This window comes from Oncorhynchus mykiss, chromosome 18 (assembly GCF_057628025.1).
Source record: "Oncorhynchus mykiss isolate SJ-2025 chromosome 18, ASM5762802v1, whole genome shotgun sequence".
Lineage (NCBI taxonomy): Eukaryota > Metazoa > Chordata > Actinopteri > Salmoniformes > Salmonidae > Oncorhynchus > Oncorhynchus mykiss.
The window spans coordinates 70170740-70194931 of NC_143039.1; the positions used below are offsets into that span (position 1 = coordinate 70170740).

Consider the following 24192-nt stretch of genomic DNA (forward strand, 5'->3'; position numbering starts at 1 on the left):
AACACCAGTCTAGTATGTAGTGTATAACAATATGTCACATAACACCAGTCTAGTATGTAGTGTATAACATTATGTCACATAACACCAGTCTAGTATGTATAACATTATGTCACATAACACCAGTCTAGTATGTATAACATTATGTCACATAACACCAGTCTAGTATGTATAACATTATGTCACATAACACCAGTCTAGTATGTGTAACATGTCAACATGTTATTCCTTCCCTCCCTTCATGCTGTAGTGGCACTAGGAAACTACTCTCTGTGACAGATGAAACCATGACGCTGTAATAAAACCCGAAGTACAAACACGTTGCCAATTGTTGCTAGCCACACAATAAGTCATGTTGAGAATTGGATAATAGGTTATCTGATCCCTTACAGAAAAACTGCCCCATTTTAAAGGAACATCTGTTTTAAAGGAACATCTGTTTTTAAGGTTTTTAATATCTTTTTAGTGTTTTTCAGTTTTTTTATCAAATCTCGGTGGGGTGATTTCCTGGGCCATATGTCTAAGGGTTGTGTTGTGGGCTCCACCTCCAGGGGTTTACAGGCCTTTATATTAACGTGGTTATGACACCACGCACAATGATTGTAATATAATTATGTTCACTATTCAAATGTATTTTTTTTTACGCATTACATATGGCAGCAACATGCTGGCCTAGAAGGGAGGGAAAGAGTAGATCTGGCTGTCCATTTCTCTTTGATTTGGAGGAGTATATATTGTTGTGGTGTCCACACTGCAAAATCTGATCTAAAAATACTGTATAAATAGCCTGGTCCAACATGTCTTTGTGCTTTATTGGCAACTCATATATTCTTTGGCATGACAATGACCATAGAAGTTGGCAATACAGCACAACGAAATCTGGGACTAGGCTTCTAAATAGACACTATACACCAAAGTGGGGCTGTGCTTCCTGGCAGTGGAGATGTCGCTCTCCATGTCTGCTGCCGAAGGAAGGACCCGGAGATGGCCAAAGGCCTCATTAAGAACGGGGCCAACGTAGAATTCCAGAATGTGAGTAGGCAGAGTATTATTTTCCCCTTGCAAACAGGAAGACAAGACTATCACAGGCGTGAGTAATCAAACTTGATCTGATTCTGCTTTGACCATAGCATTCTGTTCTGCACTGCATTCTGTTCTCGTAAAACTGTCAAAACACGACACCAGTACAGACTACAAAAACATCTAGAATGATGTAATCTATTGGTTGTAATTGGTTATTGTAGAGTTGTTTATCTGTTGGTTTGTGTCTGACACAAGGAAGGGCAGACTCCTCTCCACATAGCTGCCTTGGAGGGAGATGTGCTGCTGCTGAAACGAGAGCAAGGCCAGAGCAAGGCCAACCCTAATGTCACTGACAAGGTCGGAGACGAAGTAAGGAAGCCCATAGTAAAACAAAGTACAACTGTAGCTGTATTATACAAAAACGTTTCTGAATCCCTGTTTCAGCCATGTTTTAAGGGTTCTTGGACACTGAGTAAGCCTAGTCCTAAATGCATGCTCAATGGAGATTCTTCATTGAAAGGGGTTCGTAGTCCAAGATCAGGCGTAATACATTTTGTCTGGGAAACCGGTCCAATGTATTGTATTCCACCTGTGCGTTTTAATTGCTTGTGCCAGCTGGCACTTTCCCATTATCTGACCTCTAAGTCCCCTCTGCACATCGCTGCAGAGCGAGGGCACACCAACGTGGTGGAGGTCCTCACAGAGAAGTTCAAGTCCAACATGCTGGCCAGAACTAAGGTAGGCTACCACCACCACCCTGCTACACATAGCCAGAACTAAAGTATACTACCACCACTACCACCACACCTAGTCAAAACTAAGGTAGACAACCACCACTACACCAAGCCAGAACTAAGGTAGACAACCACTACACCTAGCCAGAACTTAGGCTAGCACCACCGCTACTACTAAACTTAGCCAGAAATAAGGTAGGCTACCACCACCACACCTAGCCAGAACGTAGGCTAGCACCACCACTAATACTAAACCTAACCAGAACTAAGGTAGACAACCACCACTACACCTAGCCAGAACTAAGGTAGACTACCACCATCACCACCACACCTAGCCAGAACTTAGGCTAGCACCACCACTACTACCACACCTAGCCAGAACTAAGGTAGACAACCACCACCACTACACCAAGCCAGATCTAAGGTAGACAACAACCACCACCACTACACCAAGCCAGAACTAAGGTAGACAACCACCACCACTACTACACCTAGCCAGAACTTAGGCTAGCACCACCACTACACCAAGACAGAACTAAGGTAGACAACACCACTACACCAAGCACAAACTAAGGTATACTACCACTACACCTAGCCAGGACTAAGGTAGGCTACCACCACCACCACACCTAGCCAGAACTAAGGTAGACAACCCCACTACACTAAGCACAAACTAAGGTATACTACCACTACACCTAGCCAGAACTAAGGTAGGCTACCACCACCACCACACCTAGCCAGAACTAAGGTAGACAACCCCACTACACCAAGCACAAACTAAGGTATACTACCACTACACCTAGCCAGAACTAAGGTAGGCTACCACCACCACTACACCTAGCCAGAACTAAGGTTGACAACCCCACTACACCAAGCACAAATTAAGGTAGGCTACCACTACACCTAGCCAGAACTAAGGTAGGCTACCACCACCACCACACCTAGCCAGAACTAAGGTAGACAACCACCACCACTACACCAAGCCAGAACTAAGGTAGACAACCACCACCACTACTACACCTAGCCAGAACTTAGGCTAGCACCACCACTACACCAAGACAGAACTAAGGTAGACAACACCACTACACCAAGCACAAACTAAGGTATACTACCACTACACCTAGCCAGGACTAAGGTAGGCTACCACCACCACCACACCTAGCCAGAACTAAGGTAGACAACCCCACTACACTAAGCACAAACTAAGGTATACTACCACTACACCTAGCCAGAACTAAGGTAGGCTACCACCACCACCACACCTAGCCAGAACTAAGGTAGACAACCCCACTACACCAAGCACAAACTAAGGTATACTACCACTACACCTAGCCAGAACTAAGGTAGGCTACCACCACCACTACACCTAGCCAGAACTAAGGTTGACAACCCCACTACACCAAGCACAAATTAAGGTAGGCTACCACTACACCTAGCCAGAACTAAGGTAGGCTACCACCACCACCACCACCACACCTAGCCATAACTAAGGTAGGCCAGGTTGTACATTTGAATCTCATCACAAACAACTTTAGCATTTTAGCTAATTATCAACTTTAACTACTTACTACTTTTTAGCTACTTTGCAACTACTTAACATGTTAGCGAACTCTTCCCTGAACCCTAAACCCTAGCCTAGCTAACGTTAGCCACCTAGACAGAACACATCATATGTTTCGAAAATTGAGTGATACACATCCACAAATGAATACATACTATACGTAACATATCATACCAAAAGTTGTTTACGTACAGAATAATACGAAATGCCCTGAGACCAGGTTGAGCCAGAATTAAGGTAGGCTACCACCACTTCACCTTTTCAAGCCATATGTGCATTTATAGGACAATGATCTCACAAGGAGTCATGATTAGGATAATACAGAGTCCCACGATGGTTGTTATACTGTACCTTAAATCTGTGGCTGGTTGGTATGGTACCGCAGAATATAGTTACTGTGATGGTGTCTGGCAACAGAAGCTGTGGGAGTCATTAGCAGTGGTGGAAAAAGTACTCAATTGTCATACTTGAGTAAAAGTAAAGATACCTTAATAGAAAATGACCCAAGTAAAAGTCACCCAGTAAAATACTGCTCGAGTAAAAGTCTAAAAGTATTTGGTTTTACATATATTTAAGTATCAAAAGTAAATGGAATTGCTAAAATGGACTTGCGTATCAAAAGTAAATGTGAAAGTATAAATAATTAAAAGTTCCTTATCTTAAGCCAGCCGGACAGCACAATTTTACTTGTATTTTTTATTGATGGATAGTTAGGGGCGCACTCCAACACTCAGACATAATTTACAAACAAAGCATTTGTGTTTAATGAGTCTGCCAGATCAGAGGCAGTAGGGGTGACCAGGGATGTTCTCTGTTTAGTGAGTCTGCCAGATCAGAGGCAGTAGGGATGACCAGCGATGTTCTCTGTTTAATGAGTCTGCCAGATCAGAGGCAGTAGAGATGACCAGGGATGTTCTCTTGATAAGTGTGTGAATTGGACCCTTTTCCTGTCAAAATGTACTTTTGGGTGTACTTTTGGGTGTCAGGGAAAATGTTTGGAGTAAAAAGTACATTATTTTCTTTAGGAATGTAGTGAAGTAAATGTTGCTAAAAAATATGCAGCTCTTTAAGTGTTGCATTAATTTCACTCGCTGTAGTAGCTGACGTGTATAGTGTTGAGTCAACCGCATACATAGACTACTCAAAGCCAGTGGCATGTCATTAGTAAAGATTTTAAAAAGTAAGGGGCCTAGACAGCTGCTTATGTTGGAGAGGCTTCCATAAAGAACCCCCTCTGTGTTCTGTTAGACAGGTAACTCTTTATCCACATTATAACAGGGGGTGTAAAGCCATAACACACACGATTTTCCAGCAAAAGACTAGGATAGATAATGTCAAAAGCAGCACTGAAGTCTAACAATATAGCCCCTACAATCTTTTTATCATCAATTTCTCTAAGCAAATCATCACTTATTTGTGTAAATGCATGTTGAATCTTCTTCCTTATAAGCGGGCTGAAAGTCTGTTTGTTTACTGTCAAAATAGCATTGTATCTGGTCAATCACCATTTTTACCAAAAGTCTAAGGATTGGTAACAGGTTGATTGGTCGGCTTTTTGAGCAAGTAAAGGGTGTTTTACTATTCTTGGTAGCGGAATGGCTTTAGCTTCCCACCTGGCCTGAGGGCACACACTTTCTAGTAGGCTTAGATTGAAGACATGGCAAATATCACCACTTTAAAATCCATTGTATTGTACTAAAAAAAATAATGAGTATACTCCTTAGATGTGATCCTGATCCTTAGATGTGACATATGATCCTTACTTTTAATTGAATGTATCCCCACCTATAATTGTTGTGTATATGGAGGCAAGGTGTTGTGTCATATGGAGGCAAGGTGAGACATGATGGTATAGTGGTATATTTGACATGATGGTAAGTAACATACCTTTTGTAACACAGCAGTTAATGTAGGCCCAGGAGACCCCGCAGCACATCGCTGCCAGGGGGAAGGAGGGGGAAAGGTGGCTGAGATGCTGCTGAAGAGCGGGGCTGATGTCAACACAGAGCACAAGGTTAGAGCTCTCCCTTCACTGTGGCCAAAGATGAGTGGGCATATCAGAATCTGAAAGCAAGGCTGTTTGATTGTGTTCCACATTAACTGTCAGCTTCTCCGTCTGTGTTTCTGCCTCTCTTTCTCTCTCTTCTCTCTATTTCTCTCTCTCTTTCTGTCAGATTGGGGAGACAGCGATGCATGTTGCGGCTCACCATGGAGGACTGCAGATGATAAGAGCCCTGATAGAGGAGGGAAGTGACCTCACCAGGAGATATAAGGTAAAGTAGAACACTGCTTTTCTGTGTCATACCAGTGTAACATTGACATATAATACACCACGTCAAACCCATTCCACAGTTCAACAAGGTCACAACACATCAATCACCTTGACAGCTTAAATGTAAACACATGCTTTACCCTAAACAGATGCATCAAATGTTCAAACCCATTCCACAGTTCAACGATGTCACTACACATCAATCACCTTGACAGCTTTAATGTAAACACAGGCTTTAACATAAACAGATGCACTATCGGGTTACATAAACACTCACTCGAGAGCGTGAGAACTTCCGGACAGGATGTACATATATGGGCATAACCACGCGACCCATAAAATACCTCATCAATCACTTTTTGACCCGTGCCGAATACTGTATTCTCTCTGACAACAATAAAAGCTATGCCAGATCACACACTAATTACATTGACACACGACAAACTATGGGGGGGGCGCCTCTCAGATTTGTGAAATGTAGGGTGAGGGAGAGCTTAGTATGCATCTCTGTGTGTGGAGTAAAGGTGGTGTAGAGTTTTTTCCCCCAATGGTTGCACGTGACATGCTGGTAGAAATGAGTTAAAACAGATTTAAATTTGCCTGCATTAATGTCCCTGGCCACTAGGAGCGCCGCTTCTGGATGAGCATTTTGTTGTTTGTTTATGGCCTTATACAGCTGGTTGAGTGTGGTTTTAGTGCCAGCATCGGTTTGTGGTGGTAAATAGACGGCTACGAATAATATAGATGAAAAGCCTCTTGGAAGATAATGTGGTCTACAGCTTATCATGAGGTACTCTACCTCAGGCGAGCAATACCTCGCGACTTCTTTAATATTATACATTGTGCACCAGCTGTTATTGACAAATAGACAAACACACCCACCCCTCATCTGTCCTGCCGATGCACGGAAACCCCAGCCAACTCTATATTATCTATGTCGTCGTTCAGCCATGACTCGGTGAAACATAAGATATTACATTTTTTTTTATGTCCTGTTGATAGGATGGAACGGAGATGATTCAGTTTCTAGTGATTGCACGTTGGCCAATAGAACGGATGGTAGAGGCAGGTTACCCTCTTGTCGACGAATTCTCACAAGGTACCCCGACCTCCGCACCCTGTATTTCCATCTTCATGCGAGTGACGGGGTTTGGGCCTGTTCTCGGGGATGCAGTGTATCCTTCTCGTCGGACTCATTCAAGAGAAAATCTGAGTAATCGCTGTTCTGATATCCAGAAGCTCTTTTCAGTCATAAGAGACGGTAGCAGCAACATTATGTACAAAATAAATGTGGGATAAAAATGACAAAATAGAACAGTTGGTTAGGAACCGGTAAAACAACAGCCATCCCCTCCGGCGCCATTATCCAATGGGTCGCGAATGAAACAACCTGGTTCAATTTGGGTCCCGAGGCAAAATCAGTTGAGAACTAGTGTATAAACCAGTTGAGAACCACTCTACTCGTGTTTAAACCAGTTGAGATTTCATGATGGCGCCAGAGGTGATGGCTGCCATCTTATCGGCTCTTAACCAACCAAGCTATTTTGTTTGTATTTTTGCCTTGTTCGTAACTTTTTTTTGTACATAATGTTGCTGCTACCGTCTCTTATGACCGAAAATAACTTCAGAACTGCGATTACTCACCTCAGATTAGACAAAGAGTTTTTCTTCAATGAGTCGGACGGGAGGAATATACTACAGACACCCGACCAGGCCCAGATCCCCGGCATTCACTGGAGAAGGAAAAGGAGATTTCGCAAAAAGAAATCAGGGTGCCTTGTGAGGATCAGGAGATGAGTGGCTAATCTGCCGTTGCCTTCTGTCCTGCTAGCTAACGTTCAATCTTTGGAAAATAAATGGGACGAACTGAAAGCACGTATATCCTACCAACGGGACATTAAAAACTGTAATATCCTGTGTTTCACTGAGTCGTGGCTGAACGACAACATTAAGAACACACAGCTGGCAGGTTATACACCTTATTGGCATGATAAAGTGTATTACCAGCAGCATTTGGTAACACACGAGGAGGGGGGCCTATGCATATATGTAAACAACAGCTGGTGCATGATATCTAAGGAAGTGTCAAGGTTTTGCTTGCCTCTGGTGGAGCATCTTATGATAAGCATGATACCTAGAGAGTTTTCACCTGTATTTTTCGTAGCTGTCTACATATCCCACAGACCGATGCTGGCACTAAGACTGCACTCAATGAGATGTATACCGCCATAAGCAAACAGGAAAACGCTCATCCAGAGGTCGGCGCTCCTAGTGGCCGGGACGTTAATGCAAGGAAACTTAAATCTTTACTCCACACACAGAGACGGTTACAAAGCTCTCCCTCACCCTCCATTTGGCAAATCTGACCATAATTCTATCCTCCTGATTCTTGCTTACAAGCACAAATTAAAGCAGGAAGCACCAGTGACTCAGTCTATAAAAAAGTGGTCAGATGAAGCACATGCTAAACTACAGGACTGTTTTACTATCACAGACTGGAACATGTTCCGGGATTCTTCCGATGGCTTTGATGAGTACACCACATCAGTTACTGGCTTCCTCAATAAGTGCATCCAGGACGTCGTCCCCACAGTGACCGTACATATATACCCCAACCAGAAGCCATGGATGCCACAGGCAACATCCTCACTGAGCTAAAGGGTAGAGCTTCCGCATTCAAGGAGCTGGACTCTAACCCGGAAGCTTATAAGAAATCCCGCAATGCCCTCTGACGAACCATCAAACAAGCAATGCGTCAATACAGGAATAAAATTGAATCGTACGACACCAGCTCTGACGCTCGTAGGATGTGGCAGGGCCTGCAAACTATTACAGACTACAAAGGGAAGCACAGCCGAGAGCTGCCCAGTGACATGAGCCCACCAAACGAGCTAAATAACTTATATGCCCGCTTTGAGGCAAGAAACACTGAAGCATGCATGAGAGCATCAGCTGTCCCGGACGACTGTGTGATCACGCTCTCCGCAGCCGATGTGAGTGAGACCTTTCAACAGGTCATCATTCACAAGGCCGCAGGGCCAGATGGATTACCAGGACATGTACTCAGAGCATGCGCTGACCAACTGGCAAGTTTCTTCACTGACATTTTCAACCTCTCCCTGTCTGAGTCTGTAATACCAACATGTTTCAAGCAGTCTACCATTGTCCCTGTACCCAAGAATACTAAGGTAACCTGCCTAAATGACTACCGACCTGTAGCACTCACGTCGGTAGCCATGAAGTGTTTTGAAAAGCTGGTCATGGCTCACATTAACACCGTTATCCCAGAAAACCTAGATCCACTCCAATTTGCATACCGCACCAGTTGAGAACCTCTGGTCTAGTTTATAAACCAGTTGAGAACCACTGGTCTAGTGTATAAACCAGTTGAGAACCCCTGGTCTAGTGTATAAACCAGTTGAGAACCTCTGGTCTAGTGTATAAACCAGTTGAGAACCACTGGTCTAGTGTATAAACCAGTTGAGAACCACTGGTCTAGTGTATAAACCAGTTGAGAACCACTGGTCTAGTGTATAAACCAAGGCACTGTCGTAGGACAGTAAACATTATGCCTATGAAACAGGACAGTAAACATTATGGCTATAAAACAGGACTGTAAACATTATGGCTATGAAACAGGGCAGTAAACATTATGGCTATGAAACAGGACTGTAAACATTATGGCTATGAAACAGTACAGTAAACATTATGGCTATAAAACAGGACTGTAAACATTATGGCTATAAAACAGGACAGTAAACATTATGGCTATAAAACAGGACTGTAAACATTATGGCTATGAAACAGGACTGTAAACATTATGGCTATGAAACAGGACTGTAAACATTATGGCTATAAAACAGGACAGTAAACATTATGGCTATAAAACAGGACAGTAAACATTATGGCTATGAAACAGGACAGTAAACAGTATGGCTATAAAACAGGACAGTAAACATTATGGCTATAAAACAGGACTGTAAACATTATGGCTATAAAACAGGACAGTAAACATTATGGCTATAAAACAGGACTGTAAACATTATGGCTATAAAACAGGACAGTAAACATTATGGCTATGAAACAGGACTGTAAACAGTATGGCTATGAAACAGGACAGTAAACATTATGGCTATAAAACAGGACAGTAAACATTATGGCTATAAAACAGGACAGTAAACATTATGGCTATAAAACAGGACAGTAAACATTATCGCTATAAAACAGGACTGTAAACAATATGGCTATGAAACAGGACAGTAAACAGTATGGCTATGAAACAGGACAGTAAACATTATGGCTATGAAACAGGACTGTAAACAGTATGGCTATAAAACAGGACAGTAAACATTATGGCTATGAAACAGGACTGTAAACAGTATGGCTATGAAACAGGACAGTAAACATTATGGCTATAAAACAGGACAGTAAACATTATCGCTATAAAACAGGACTGTAAACAATATGGCTATGAAACAGGACAGTAAACAGTATGGCTATGAAACAGGACAGTAAACATTATGGCTATAAAACAGGACAGTAAACATTATGGCTATGAAACAGGAGAGGGACCTTCCTCTCTCTTTTCTATTAAACTAAACTTTGCAGCCACCGGTGCTTCTTTCATTAATAACGGCAGAGAAACGGGGGGAAACCCTTCGCTTCTCTCATTCTCTATGATTAACCACCAGGATGTTGTTTTTACCTGGTCAGACCAGGACGAGTACAGGGTGTCCGGCGGAGTGAGACGGATGCTTTTGAAGCACACAGCATTTAATAAGTCACTGTCAATAGGACTCTGCTTAATGTAACGCCAGACAAGAAAGCCAAAAGAGGGGAGAAATAACCCAGTTTGCAATCCAAATGGTTCCCTATTTCCTTTATAATGCACTACTTTTGACCAGGGCCCATAGGGTCATAGTCGAAAATAGTGCACTACATAGGGAATAGTGTGCCATTTGGAACGGAGATCAGGATTCTCATCTTTCATCTCTCTAAGTGCCTTGCAGTACTAAGTGTCTGAATCTCGTCCTATTGTATTGGTGATATTTTTCTATTACCTAAACCTTAATCAGGTTTAAAGTCTGTAATGTACGGTATATTCTAATGACGTACGTTGTTGAGAAGACTAAGCCCTTGAGCTTGTAATGTTTATAGAGATTCTAAATTCATATATCCATGTAGTATGTGTTTTTATTCCGGTTTGTTTTAGCCGGTTTACACATTTGCATAGAAGGTAGGCAAAGTCCTTGGGTCAGTCCAGTTGGAGTGTAAACAGTCTGTTAAACTTGAACTTACAGTCGGTCCCAACACAAACACAAGGCATGACTTAGAGCATGTTGTCATGAGGCAACATCAAAATCAGAATCAATCTATGAATGACCATTCTAGGCATGGCCACATTTGTATTTTCTAGTCGCCAGTTCATCTTCTGTAAATCATTCATTTTTTTGTTATCTTTTTTTTTTTTTCGCAGAAAATGGAAGACATCCCTCTTCGCTTTCCAACACATTTTCCTGTAAATCATACATTTTTGGCGAAAGATGAAAATATTATAAATCTGTGGACAGGAGTCTCTGTTGGTTGTTGGGGTCAAACCTTTCTCAGACGATGGACAGACTACCAAAAGAAAGAGAGACATGGGCCAATCGTGCAGAGTTCATCCTTTCTTCAGTAGGCTATGCAGTCGGAATTGGAAATGTGTGGCGCTTTCCATACGTCTGCTTCAGCGATGGCGGAGGTAAGTTCATAGAAAACGATGTTTTGGAGTACAACATGGGAGCTCTTATAATAGTTTTAATACACTATTATTAGATTAAATGTTTTACCATTGATTTATACATCTACAGTGCCTTGCGAAAGTATTCGGCCCCTTGAACTTTTGCCACATTTCAGGCTTCAAACATAAAGATATAAAACTGTATTTTTTTGTGAAGAATCAACAACAAGTGGGACACAATCATGAAGTGGAACGACATTTATTGGATATTTCAACTCGAGAGCTCGAGCTCAGTGAGGTTGGATGGAGAGCATTTGTGAACAGCAGTTTTCAGTTCTTTCCACAAATTCTCGATTGGATTCAGGTCTGGACTTTGACTTGGCCATTCTAACACCTGGATATGTTTATTTTTGAACCATTCCATTGTAGATTTTTCTTTATGTTTTGGATCATTGTCTTGTTGGAAGACAAATCTCCGTCCCAGTCTCAGGTCTTTTGCAGACTCCATCAGGTTTTCTTCCAGAATGGTCCTGTATTTGGCTCCATCCATCTTCCCATCAAGTTTAACCATCTTCCCTGTCCCTGCTGAAGAAAAGCAGGCCCAAACCATGATGCTGCCACCACCATGTTTGACAGTGGGGATGGTGTGTTCAGGGTGATGAGCTGTGTTGCTTTTACGCCAAACATAACGTTTTGCATTGTTGCCAAAAAGTTCAATTTTGGTTTCATCTGACCAGAGCACCTTCTTCCACATGTTTGGTGTGTCTCCCAGGTGGCTTGTGGCAAACTTTAAACGACACTTTTTATGGATATCTTTAAGAAATGGCTTTCTTCTTGCCACTCTTCCATAAAGGCCAGATTTGTGCAATATTTGACTGATTGTTGTCCTATGGACAGAGTCTCCCACCTCAGCTGTAGATCTCTGCAGTTCATCCAGAGTGATCATGGGCCTCTTGGCTGCATCTCTGATCAGTCTTCTCCTTGTATGAGCTGAAAGTTTAGAGGGACGGCCAGGTCTTGGTAGATTTGCAGTGGTCCGATACTCCTCCATTTCAATATTATCGCTTGCACAGTGCTCCTTGGGATGTTTAAAGCTTGGGAAATCTTTTTGTATCCAAATCCGGCTTTAAACTTCTTCACAACAGTATCTCGGACCTGCCTGGTGTTCCTTGTTCTTCATGATGCTCTCTGCGCTTTTAACGGACCTCTGAGACTATCACAGTGCAGGTGCATTTATACGGAGACTTGATTACACACAGGTGGATTGTATTTATCATCATTATGTCAACATTGGATCATTCAGAGATCCTCACTGAACTTCTGGAGAGAGTTTGCTGCACTGAAAGTAAAGGGGCTGAATAATTTTGCACGCCCAATTTTTCAGTTTTTGATTTGTTAAAAAAGTTTGAAATATCCAATAAATGTAGTTCCACTTCATGATTGTGTCCCACTTGTTGTTGATTCTTCACAAAAAAATACAGTTTTATATCTTTATGTTTGAAGCCTGAAATGTGGCAAAAGGTCGCAAAGTTCAAGGGGGCCGAATACTTTCGCAAGGCACTGTAATTACCATCTCCTCTCCTCAGGTGCATTCCTCATTCCCTATCTCACCATGATGTGTCTGTGTGCCATCCCGCTGGTGTTCATGGAGTTTACAGTGGGGCAGTACACAAAAAGAGGACCTGTTGAGGCATTCATCAACATCTGTCCTCTAATGAAAGGTGGGATAACTTTTGCCACAAAAAAGGGAAGATCATACATTACAAGATATAATTGACCAGTAATATGAAGTCAGTTTTATATCAAGAGAGACCACAAGCAACAGAATACTAGAGCCTGTATCATTCTTTATTTTATTTGACCTTTAACCTATGCTATGTTTATTCCATGTTTGTTGTTGTTGATCTCCAGGTGTGGGTGTGGCTATGGTGATGCTGTCCTTCATCGTGGCCTCCTACAACAACACAGTCCTGACCTGGGTTCTGTACTACCTCTTCCACTCCTTCACAGCCCCGTTGCCATGGCAGCTCTGTAATGCCACCTGGAACATTCCAGAGAACTGTTCCAGCTTCATGGAAAACACCACCACACACCTGCAGTCCGCCACTAAACAATTCTTTGAGTAGGTTTTACATTACAGTAACATTTTAACCGTTCTCATTCAATGTTACTTCAAGCTGTGATGTTGGTTTAACCAAATTCAAAACACACCAGTTGTTTTTATTCACCAAGAATGTAGCATCATTACATTTAAATACTGTTGTGTGTTTAGCCATAGGCTCCTGGAAATCACTGAGGGGATTGAGACTGTGGGCCACCTGCGATGGGAACTGGTTGGAATTCTCCTGCTGATCTGGGCCATCCTATTCTTCTGTGTCTTCAAGGGGATCAGATCCACTGGCAAAGTTGTCCATCCCTCCTGACCATTGTTACATTGGATACCCAACAGAGCACTTCATCAAAGTGATTCTGCTCTACTAATGATGAGTGTCGGGAGAACTGTTGTGGTGTGACACTCGAATCACTCCACACACTCAACATATGTATGTGTGTGTGTGTGTGTGTGTGTGTGTGTGTGTGTGTGTGTGTGTGTGTGTGTGTGTGTGTGTGTGTGTGTGTGTGTGTGTGTGCGTGCGTGCGTGCGTGGGTGTGTGTGTGTGTGTGTGCGTGCGTGTGTGTGTGTGTACCATCCACAGGTGGTGTACTTCACAGCACTGTTTCCATATGTGGTCCTTCTGGCTCTTCTGTTCAACAATATCCGACTACCAGGAGCCCTGGATGGCATCTTGTTCTTCCTGACACCCAAATGGAACAAACTGGGAGAGATACACGTGAGTGGGTCAAAGCACTTATAAACTTTGACTTGACTTCGACTTGAAGAAGTGACTTCGACTTGAAGAAGTGATCTTATTCATGAATTAATGACATAGACACATTGTGATACTCATTGTGATGGTCTTGGTTAGGTTCCCCTACACTGATTTTCTTAGTCAGTTTGCAGGTCTTGCTCCCATAAAATAATTACTTTGTCAGTCTATAACACTGTACCTACCCATGTTTGAGTCATTATGTGGGAAGTGTTAAAGGACAGTTTGACCTCAGGAATGCCCGCTCATTGTTTCATGCTTCCAGGCAGTGGTGTTTTTATTTGTCTAGAGAAAACAATGTTTAACCAGCTCCTGTTGTAAAAAAGTAACTGTCAAGCGTTTGCTTCTGTTATACTGTTGTTACAACTAGCTCCTGGGGCACTGCACTGGGGCTGGCCCATTGCTTCCCATGTGTGTGTGTCTCAGGGGGCATAAGCATATAGACAAATGTCCATTCTCTGCAAGTTAATGGACAATAAGGTGATCTTTTTCACAGGTATGGATTGATGCTACTGCTCAGATCTTCTACTCAATAGGCATTGGATTTGGCTGCTTACTGTCTATGGCCAGCCACAACAAGGTCAACAATAACATCCTCAGGTAGTCTATAGAAAGGTTTTTTGTTTTGTTTACGTGTGACATTTTGCACATTGTACTGCCATTGCTAACAAACACACAGATATACAGTATTTGGCCCCATACAAACTGACTGCTTTTCTTCTACAGAACTATGGATTTCATCTGAATGATGTAAAAAAAATATATACTTCATAAACAATGAACTCATCATTATCTTTTGTGTGCGGCAGGGATGCAATGATTGTCACTTTGGCGAACTCTGCCACCAGTATTTTTGCTGGCTTCGTCATGTTCTCTGGCATCGGCTACATGGCACATGTGCGCCACCTCCAAGTGGAGCACCTGGCTGTTGAAGGTACTGTTCAGGAGGACTTAGCTCTGATCCAGGGCGTTACTGGCTGTTGGAGGTACTGTTCAGGAGGACTTAGCTCTAGTCCAGGGCGTTACTGACTGTTGGAGGTACTGTTCAGGAGGACTTAGCTCTGATCCAGGGCGTTACTGGCTGTTGGAGGTACTGTTCAGGAGGACTTAGCACTGGTCCAGGGCGTTACTGGCGGTTGGAGGTACTGTTCAGGAGGACTTAGCTCTGGTTCAGGGCGTTACTGGCTGTTGGAGGTACTGTTCAGGAGGACGTAGCTCTAGTCCAGGGCGTTACTGATTGTTGGAGGTACTGTTCAGGAGGACTTAGCTCTGGTCCAGGGAGTTACTGGCTGTTGGAGGTACTGTTCAGGAGGACTTAGCTCTAGTCCAGGGCGTTACTGACTGTTGGAGGTACTGTTCAGGAGGACTTAGCTCTAGTCCAGGGCGTTACTGACTGTTGGAGGTACTGTTCAGGAGGACTTAGCTCTGGTCCAGGGCGTTACTGACTGCTGGAGGTACTGTTCAGGAGGACTTAGCTCTAGTCCAGAGCGTTACTGACTGTTGGAGGTACTGTTCAGGAGGACTTAGCTCTAGTCCAGGGCGTTACTGACTGTTGGAGGTACTGTTCAGGAGGACTTAGCTCTAGTCCAGGGCGTTACTGACTGTTGGAGGTACTGTTCAGGAGGACTTAGCTCTGGTCCAGGGCGTTACTGACTGCTGGAGGTACTGTTCAGGAGGACTTAGCTCTAGTCCAGAGCGTTACTGACTGTTGGAGGTACTGTTCAGGAGGACTTAGCTCTAGTCCAGGGCGTTACTGACTGTTGGAGGTACTGTTCAGGAGGACTTAGCTCTGGTCCAGGGTGTTACTGGCTGTTGGATGGTACTGTTCAGGAGGACTTAGCTCTGGTCCAGGGCGTTACTGGCTGTTGGAGGTACTGTTCAGGAGGACTTAGCTCTAGTCCAGGGCGTTACTGACTGTTGGAGGTACTGTTCAGGAGGACTTAGCTCTGGTCCAGGGCGTTACTGGCTGTTGGAGGTACTGTTCAGGAGGACTTAGCTCTTTTTCAAGTTTTAATGTCACGTACACAAGTACAGTGAAATGCCTTGCTTGCTAGCTCTAATCCCAACAATGCAGTAATCAATGTCAATGTATTACTAAAAAGAACAGGGTCAAACAGAAACACACAAGGAATAAGAAGAACACGAGAAAGTAAGAAGCAATATACAGGGTCAGTTCTAATACCATATTTACAATGTGTAGGGATACTGGAGTGATAGAGGGATATAGGATATATGATTAACAGAGTAGCAGCAACATCTATGATGAATGTATGTGAGTGTGTGTGTGCATTTGTGTAGAGTCCGTTTAAATGTGTGTGCATGTTATGTGTGAGCAAATTTAGTGTGTGTGTGTGTGTGTGTGTGTGTGTGTGTGTTGGAGAGTCAGTGTGCGTGAGTGTCCTGTGAGTGTGCATAGAGACAGCGCAAGAATTAAAATTAAACCAGAGGGTCAACTCAGACAGTCTGTGTAGCCATTTTGTTAGCTATTTATTTAGCAGTGTTATGGCTTGGGGATAGAAGCTTTTCAGAGGCCTGTTGACGTCAGACTTGATGCACCGGTACCACTTGTTGTGCATAAGTACAGAGAATGGCCTATGGCTTGGGTGGCTGGAGTCTTTAATCATTTTACGGACCTTCCAAGGTCATTTCTAAGTGACCCTAAACTTTTGAACGGTAGTGTACATGTAGGTAGAGTTATTGAAGTGACTATGCATAGATAATAACAGAGAGTAGCAGAGATGTAAAATTGTGTGGGGGGGAGGCAGTGCAAATTGTCTGGGTAGCCATTTGATTAGATGTTCAGGAGTCTACTGGCTTGGGGGTAGAAGCTGTTTAGAAGCCTCTTGGACCTAGAGTTGGCGCTCCGGTACCGCTGGCTGTGAGGTATCAGAGAGAACAGTCTATGACTAGGGTGGCTGGAATCTTTTTAGGGCCTTCCTCTAACACCACCTGGTATAGAGGTCCTGGATGGCAGGAGGCTTGGCCCCAGTGATGTATTGGGCCGTACGCACTACCCTCTACAGTGCCTTGCGGTCGTAGGCCGAGCAGTTGTCATAAAAGACAGTGATGCAACCGGTCGGGATGCTCTCAAAGGTGCAGCTGTAGAACCTTTTGAGGATCTGAGGACCCATGCCAAATCTTTTCAGTCTCCTGCGGGGGAATATGTTTTGTCGTTCCCTCTTCATGACTGTCATGGTGTGCTTGGACCATGTTAGTTTGTTGGTGATGTGGACAGCAAGGAATTTGAAGCTCTCAACCTGTTCCACTGAAGCCCCGTCTATGAAAATGGGGGCGTGCTCAGGCCTCCTTTTCCTGTAGTCCACAATCATCTCCTTTGTCTTCATCATGTTGAGGGAGAGGTTGTTGTCTTGGCACCACACAGCCATTTCTCTGACCTCATCCCTATAGGCTGTCTCGTCGTTGTCGGTGATCAGGCCTACCACTGTTGTGTCATCAGTGAACTTTAATGATCTTGTTGGAGTCCTGCCTGGCCGTGCAGTCATGAGTGAACAGGGAGTACAGGAGGGGGCTGAACACACACCCCTGAGGCGCCCCTGTGTTGAGGATCAGCATGGCGGATGTGTTGTTACTTACCCTTACCACCTGGGGGCGGCCCGTCAGGAAGTCCAGGATCCAGTTGCAGAGGGAGGTGTATAGTCCCAAGGTCCTTAGCTTATTGATGAGCTTTGAGGGCACTATGATGTTGAAAGCTGAGCTGTAGTCAATTAATAGCATTCTCACGTAGGTGTTCCTTTTGTCCTGGTGGGAAAGGGCAGTGTGGATCTGTGGATCTGCTGAGGGGTAATCAAATTGGAGTGGGTCTAGGATTTCTGGGGTAATGGTGTTGATGTGAGCCATGACCACCCTTTCAAAGCACTTCATGGCTACAGACGTGAGTGCTACGGGTCGGTAGTCATTTAGGTAGGTTACCTTAGTGTTCTTGGGCACAGCACAGGGTCTGCTTAAAACATGTTGGTATTATTGGAAAGGGAGAGGTTGAAAATGTCAGTTAAGGCACTTGCCAGTTGGTCAGCGCATGCTCGGAGTACACGTCCTGGTAATCCATCTTGCCCTCCGGCCTTGTGAATGTTGACCTGTTAAAAGGTCTTACTCACATCGGCTGCAGAGAGCGTGATCACACAGTCGTCCAGAACAGCTGGTGCTCTCATGCATGTTTTAGTGTTATTTGCCTCGAAGTGAGCATAGAAGTAGTTTAGCTCATCTGGTAGGCTTGTGTCACTGGGCAGCTCTCGGCTGTGCTTCCGTTTGTAGTCTGTGATGGTTTGCAAGCCCTGCCACATCCGACGAGCGTCAGAGCAGGTGCAGTATGATTCGCTCTTAGTCCTGTATTGACACTTTGCCTGTTTGATGGTTCATCGGAGGGCATAGCAGGATTTCTTATAAGCTTCCAGGTTAGAGTCCCGCTCCTTGAAAGTGGCAGCTCTAGCGTTTAGCTTGATGCGGATGTTGCCTGTAATCCATGGCTTCTGGTTGGGGTATGTACGTACGGTCACTGTGGGGACAACGTCATTGATGCACTTATTGATGAAGCCAATGACTGATGTGGTGTACTCATCAATGCCATAGGAAGAATCCCAGATATATTCCAGTCTGTGCTAGCAAAACAGTCCTGTAGCTTAGCATCTGCTTCATCTGCTTCTGCTTCTGACCACTTTTTATTGACCGAGTCACTGGTGCTTCCTGCTTTATTTGTGCTTGTAAGCAGGAATCAGGAGGATATAATTATGGTCAGAATAGTCAAATGGAGGGTGAGGGAGAGCTTTGTACATGTCTCTGTGTGTGGAGTAAAGCTGGTCTATAGTTTTGCACATTTAACATGCTGATAGACATTTGGTAAAACAGATTTAAGTTTCCCAGCATTAAAGTCCCTGGCCACTGGGAGCGCCGCCTCTGGATGAGCATTTCCTGTTTGCTTATGGCAGAATACAGCTCATTGAGTGCGGTCTTAGTGCCAGCATCGGTCTGTGTGGTATGTAGACAGCTACGAAAAATACATTTGCAGCTTATCATGAGATACTCTACCTCAGGCGAACAAAACCTTGAGACTTTAGACCTTAGATATCATGCACCAGCTATTATTTACAAAAATACATTGTCCGCCGCCCCTCGTCTTACCAGATGCCGCTGTTCTATCCTGTCGACACAGCGCATAACCAGCCAGCTGTATGTTGATAATGTCGTCGTTCAGCCACAACTCCGTGAAGCATAAGATATTACAGTTTTTAATGTCCCGTTGGTAGTTTAATCTTCCTCGTAGGTCGTCGATTTTATTTTCCAATTATTGCACGTTAGCTAGTAGAACAGAAGGCAGGGGGGGTTTACTCCGTCCTCTTTTTCTCCGTCGTCTCTTCACACAAATGACAGGATTTTCGGCCTATTCCCAGGAAAGCAGAATGTCGTTCAAGTCGGGCTCGTCGGACTCGTTATAGGAAAAAAAGGCTTCTGCCAGTTGGTGGTGAGTAATCGCTGTTCTGATGTCCAGAAGTTATTTTAGGTCATAAGAGACGATAGCAGCAACATTATCTTCAAAATAAGTTAAAAAAATAAGTTACAAACAAGGTAAAAATATTTATATAAGAACAAGATCAGTTAGGAGCACGTAGAACATCATCCATCTTCTCCGACGCCGTCTTCAAGGTAATAATTGGGTTTGGTTAGATGATTGATTGAAATACTATGTACATGTATGTGAGGTATGAAAAGCAGAAAGTCTGGGTAGCCATTTAATGAACTGTTTAGCAGTCTTATGACTTTAGGTTGGAAGCCGTTCAGGAGCCTTTTGGACCCAGACCTGGCGCTCCGGTACTGCTTGCCATGCAGTAGCAGAGAGAACAGACTGTGACTTGAGTGGCAAATTGACCATTTTTAGAGCCTTCCTCTGACACCACTGGGCATAGAGGTCCTGGATGGTAGGAAGCTTGGCCCCAGTGTTGGGCCGTATGCACTACCCTCTGTTGTGCCTTTACGGTCGGATGCTGAGCAGTTGCCATACCAAGCGGTGATGCAGCCAGTCAAGATGTAGTGTGAAACTGCCATACCTGGCCTAGAATGTGTTCTTGCCTGAACTGTCACACTATTACTGAAAACACATGTAAAGAACATGTCATGGTCATAGACACAGTGACACTATGTTGTGTATTGTGTGTGTGTGTGTGTGTGTGTGTGTGTGTGTGTGTGTGTGTGTGTGTGTGTGTGTGTGTGTGTGTGTGTTTATCCAGGACCTGGTTTGGCATTTGTGGTTTACCCAGAGATCTTCAGCACCATGCCTGTCTCTCAGCTCTGGGCCTTCCTCTTCTTCCTCATGCTGATGTGTCTCGGCCTGGATAGTCAGGTTTAGTAGCACAGAAACACACTGAGCACACACACCCACACACATGCACACACGTACACTGACACTGACACTGACTCTTACACACACACACACACACACACACACACACACACACACACACACACACACACACACACACACACACACATATATATATATATGTGTTTTCAGTAATAGTATATATATATATATATATGTATATATATATATATAGCCAGTATAGTTTACTGTTTGTCTTGTCTTTATAGTTTAATGTATGTTTTGTCTGTATAGTTTAATGTGTGTTTTGTCTTTATAGATTGTTTTGTCTGTATAGTTTGTGTGTTTTGTCTTTATAGTTTGTGTGTTTTGTCTGTATAGTTTAATGTGTGTTTTGTCTGTATAGTTTAATGTGTGTTTTGTCTGTATAGTTTAATGTGTGTTTTGTCTGTATAGTTTGTGTGTTTTGTCTTTGTATTTTTTTATGTGTGTTTTGTCTGTATAGTTTAATGTGCGTTTTGTCTGTGTAGTTTAATGTGTGTTTTGTCTGTATAGTTTAATGTGTTTTGTCTGTATAGTTTGTGTATTTTGTCTGTATAGTTTGTGTGTTTTGTCTGTATAGTTTGTGTGTTTTGTCTGTATAGTTTAATGTGTTTTGTCTGTATCGTTGAACGTGTGTTTTGTCTGTATAGTTTGCCCTTGTGGAGGTCATGGGGACTTTCGTTATGGACAGCTTTGGCCCAAAGATTCTCCTCATGCTGAACTATAAAGAGCTGGTGACCCTATTACTCTGCTTCTTGACTTTCCTGCTTGGCCTTCCCTGCATTACTCAGGTGTGTGAGTGTGTTTGTATTTCTGTTTAAGTGTGTGTGTATGTGTGTATGTGTGTGCATGCGTGTGTGTATCTGGTTTCAAGAGGTGTAACCTTGGTGCCATTATCCTTTTCAAACAAATAACCTATGTGCCCTTGGGTCTTGGTCTTTACAGGGCGGGGTCTACATCTTCCAGCTGTTAGACTATTCTGTTGGCATAACACTGATGCTCACTTCTTTATTTGAAGTCGTTGCTCTAAGCTGGATATTTGGTAAGTGCTCCAATGAGAGCTTATATGGTGCTCTTTTCTACAATGAATGTATATGTTTGCTTCATCTGACCCTGAATAATAATGACCTGAAGTATGTATGACATTATTCATCGATTTTTCTCTCCAAAACAAGGCCTCTTGCTTCCAAAGAAGATTTGTGAAGTATTTTCTGAACATGTCCCCAATGGAAACGCCATGTGACCTTTCTTTTCAAAGATTGATTTCATATACAACAAGTAATGACCTTTGCAGATATCATTCTGATCATTGCTTAAATGCTTTACACTTCCTGCTGATTTGTAGGAGTATGGCGGCTCTCCATCATGGTGAAAAGGATTCTGGGAAAGCCTCCAAACATCTTCTTTAAGGCCTGCTGGTTGGTGGTCTCTCCGCTGTTGATCGTGGTGAGTCTACTTGAAGATCCTCAGTCATGCACTAACCCAGTGCAGTGGGTGACATGGCCCTTATCCCAGGGAGGTCGTTCAAGTTTGATGTCGAAATCTGACATCTGTCCATGTCCTGAAGAAGTTGGGAAATGCCATGAAAACCGAACATTAGGGACAACAGTGAGCGCTAATACCATCAAGTAGGCTTGGGTTGTGGAAGGGGGTGGCAGGTGGTAGTATTCCCATGACTCTGGATCAGAAGGTTATGTGTTCGATCTCATTTGTGGACACTGGTTTAATGTTGTTTTGTTTTAACTCTATCTCAAACCTTAACACTTACCTTAACCATTCAGAATGAGTGCCTAAACTTAACCCTTAACTTTGAAGTTTGACATTTGGAAAACATGGATAAACGCTCTCTTTTCTGAGACTGTGAGAGCTTGTTGATTATCCAGGGCAGCTGGTTGAGAGAATGCCAAGAGTATGCATCAAGGCAAAGGGTGGCTACCTTGAAGAATCTCTAATATAAAATACTTTTTGATTTAACACTTTTTTGGTTACTACATGATTGCATGTGTTATTTCATAGTTTTAATGTCTTCACTATTATTCTAGAATAGAGAAAAGAAAAAGCTCCAAAACTATTGACCGCTAGTGTATATTTACAAAACATGTTTATATTGGGGTATATATTTATTTTACTAGACAAGTCAGTTAAGAACAAATTCTTATTTTCAATCATGGCCTAGGAACAGTGGGTTAACTGCCTTGTTCAGGGCCAGAACAACAGATTTTTACCTTATCAGCTTAGAGATTTGATCTAGCAACCTTTCAGCTACTAATTCAATGCTCGAACCACTAGGCTACCTGCCGATTAGAAATGATGCAGACAATTACATTGATAGATTGCATAATATATCTGCAATATTAAAGCTGATCTACCCTCTAAATAAATACATACAAATCACACTGCATTGTATTGTGAGTTTAAATGTGTTTCCCGGTTATGTATTTTGCACAGGTACGTCTCTTACCTTTTATAGTGGACTTTGCTTTGGTATTAAGATATTTGTTTAACAAAAAACGTATGTATTCAACCTTAGCTATTTTTCACCTAGCCAGAAGATCCTCGCTAACAGCTGCACCGGGGTCGGACAGGCTGTCTAGATTAAGACTCCGTGGATCTGGCACCAAATATGACTAGGAAAACATACCTCAATCCAGGGATGAAAAACCGAATCCGTGGTGTCTTAATCTACACAGGAAGCCTGTCCAACCCTACTGCAGCTATAAGGCTATGATTATTTTTTTTTTGTTACCTTGAAAGGTAAACTCTTTTCCCAACCAATTTCTACCTGCAGGCCATATTGGTCACTGCCATGGTCCAGCACAAACCACTTCTTTACGAGAAGACATATCTCTACCCAGCATGGGCTGAAGGTGTCGCATGGATCATCATCTTTCTGTCCGTTGGCTGGATCCCTCTTGGAGCCATGCATGAGCTTCTTGGAAGGAAAGGCACTTGTTTAGCGGTAAGGTTTGTATGTAAATGCACATTAATCCATTATATGGATGGATGAATGGATGGATGTGTTGATGGGCAGCTATATGAATGGATGGATGGATGGATGGATGGATGGATGGATGGATGTGTTGATAGGCAGATATATGAATGGATGGATGGATGGATGGATGGATGGATGGATGGATGTGTTGATAGGCAGATATATGAATGGATGGATGGATGGATGGATGAATGGATGTGTTGATAGGCAGATATATGAATGGATGGATGGATGGATGGATGAATGGATGTGTTGATAGGCAGATATATGAATGTATTACTCTCTCCTGGTGTAGAGGCTGAAGGCGTCGGTGACTCCCAGGATCACCCTGGAGGAGGTCTGTAATGTGCCTGTCAATGAAGACCAACACCAGGACCATGTTAAGTCTCTGTACAGCCTCTCTGAGGTCAGTCCTCTACGTGAAGAGAAAGACCGTGGGGACATGTAGGCTCCTGTGTGACCCATCTGCTAGAGCACGGGGTTAGCAATGACATGGTCATGACTACGATTCCAGCTGGGGCATTCTGTCTATATGCTCACAATGTCCATTGAATATGCATCTGAAAAGCAGAAACACTTAATAAAGAAATGTGACACTGTCAATATTTTATTTTGGTGCTGTTTTCTTTTGATACTTTCGGTTCGCCACTGGAA

At 43.2% G+C, this 24192-nt stretch overlaps 1 protein-coding gene across 3 annotated transcripts; it reads left to right on the forward strand.

Moving 5' to 3' along the window:
• Positions 1-5489: 5489 nt before the first annotated feature.
• LOC110496877 (sodium- and chloride-dependent betaine transporter) lies at positions 5490-24141 on the forward strand. 3 transcript variants are annotated; one of them, XR_016488614.1, is made up of 13 exons: positions 5490-5588; positions 11064-11327; positions 12893-13027; positions 13218-13428; positions 13579-13711; positions 14003-14137; positions 14670-14773; positions 20413-20525; positions 21197-21337; positions 21492-21588; positions 21892-21992; positions 23335-23505; positions 23834-24141. XR_016488614.1 is itself a non-coding variant. In XM_036951075.2 (13 exons), the coding sequence occupies exons 1-13, from the start codon at positions 11198-11200 to the stop codon at positions 23984-23986; spliced, it is 1749 nt and encodes a 582-aa protein (XP_036806970.2). In that variant the 5' UTR covers positions 11064-11197; the 3' UTR covers positions 23987-24141. The 3 variants fall into 3 exon arrangements, 1 of the variants encoding a protein (XP_036806970.2); XM_036951075.2 differs by lacking the exon at positions 5490-5588 and adding an exon at positions 14983-15107; XR_016488613.1 differs by lacking the exons at positions 5490-5588; positions 20413-20525 and adding an exon at positions 14983-15107 and having other exon boundaries at positions 11171-11327.
• Positions 24142-24192: the final 51 nt, after the last annotated feature.

Coding starts and splice junctions, on each gene's coding strand:
- LOC110496877 (XM_036951075.2), top strand. CDS start 11,198: ATGGACAGACTACCAAAAGAAAGAGAGACATGGGCCAATCGTGCAGAG. Junction 13,028..13,217: donor CATCTGTCCTCTAATGAAAG/GTGGGATAACTT, acceptor GTTGATCTCCAG/GTGTGGGTGTGGCTATGGTG. Junction 13,429..13,578: donor GCCACTAAACAATTCTTTGA/GTAGGTTTTACA, acceptor TTGTGTGTTTAG/CCATAGGCTCCTGGAAATCA.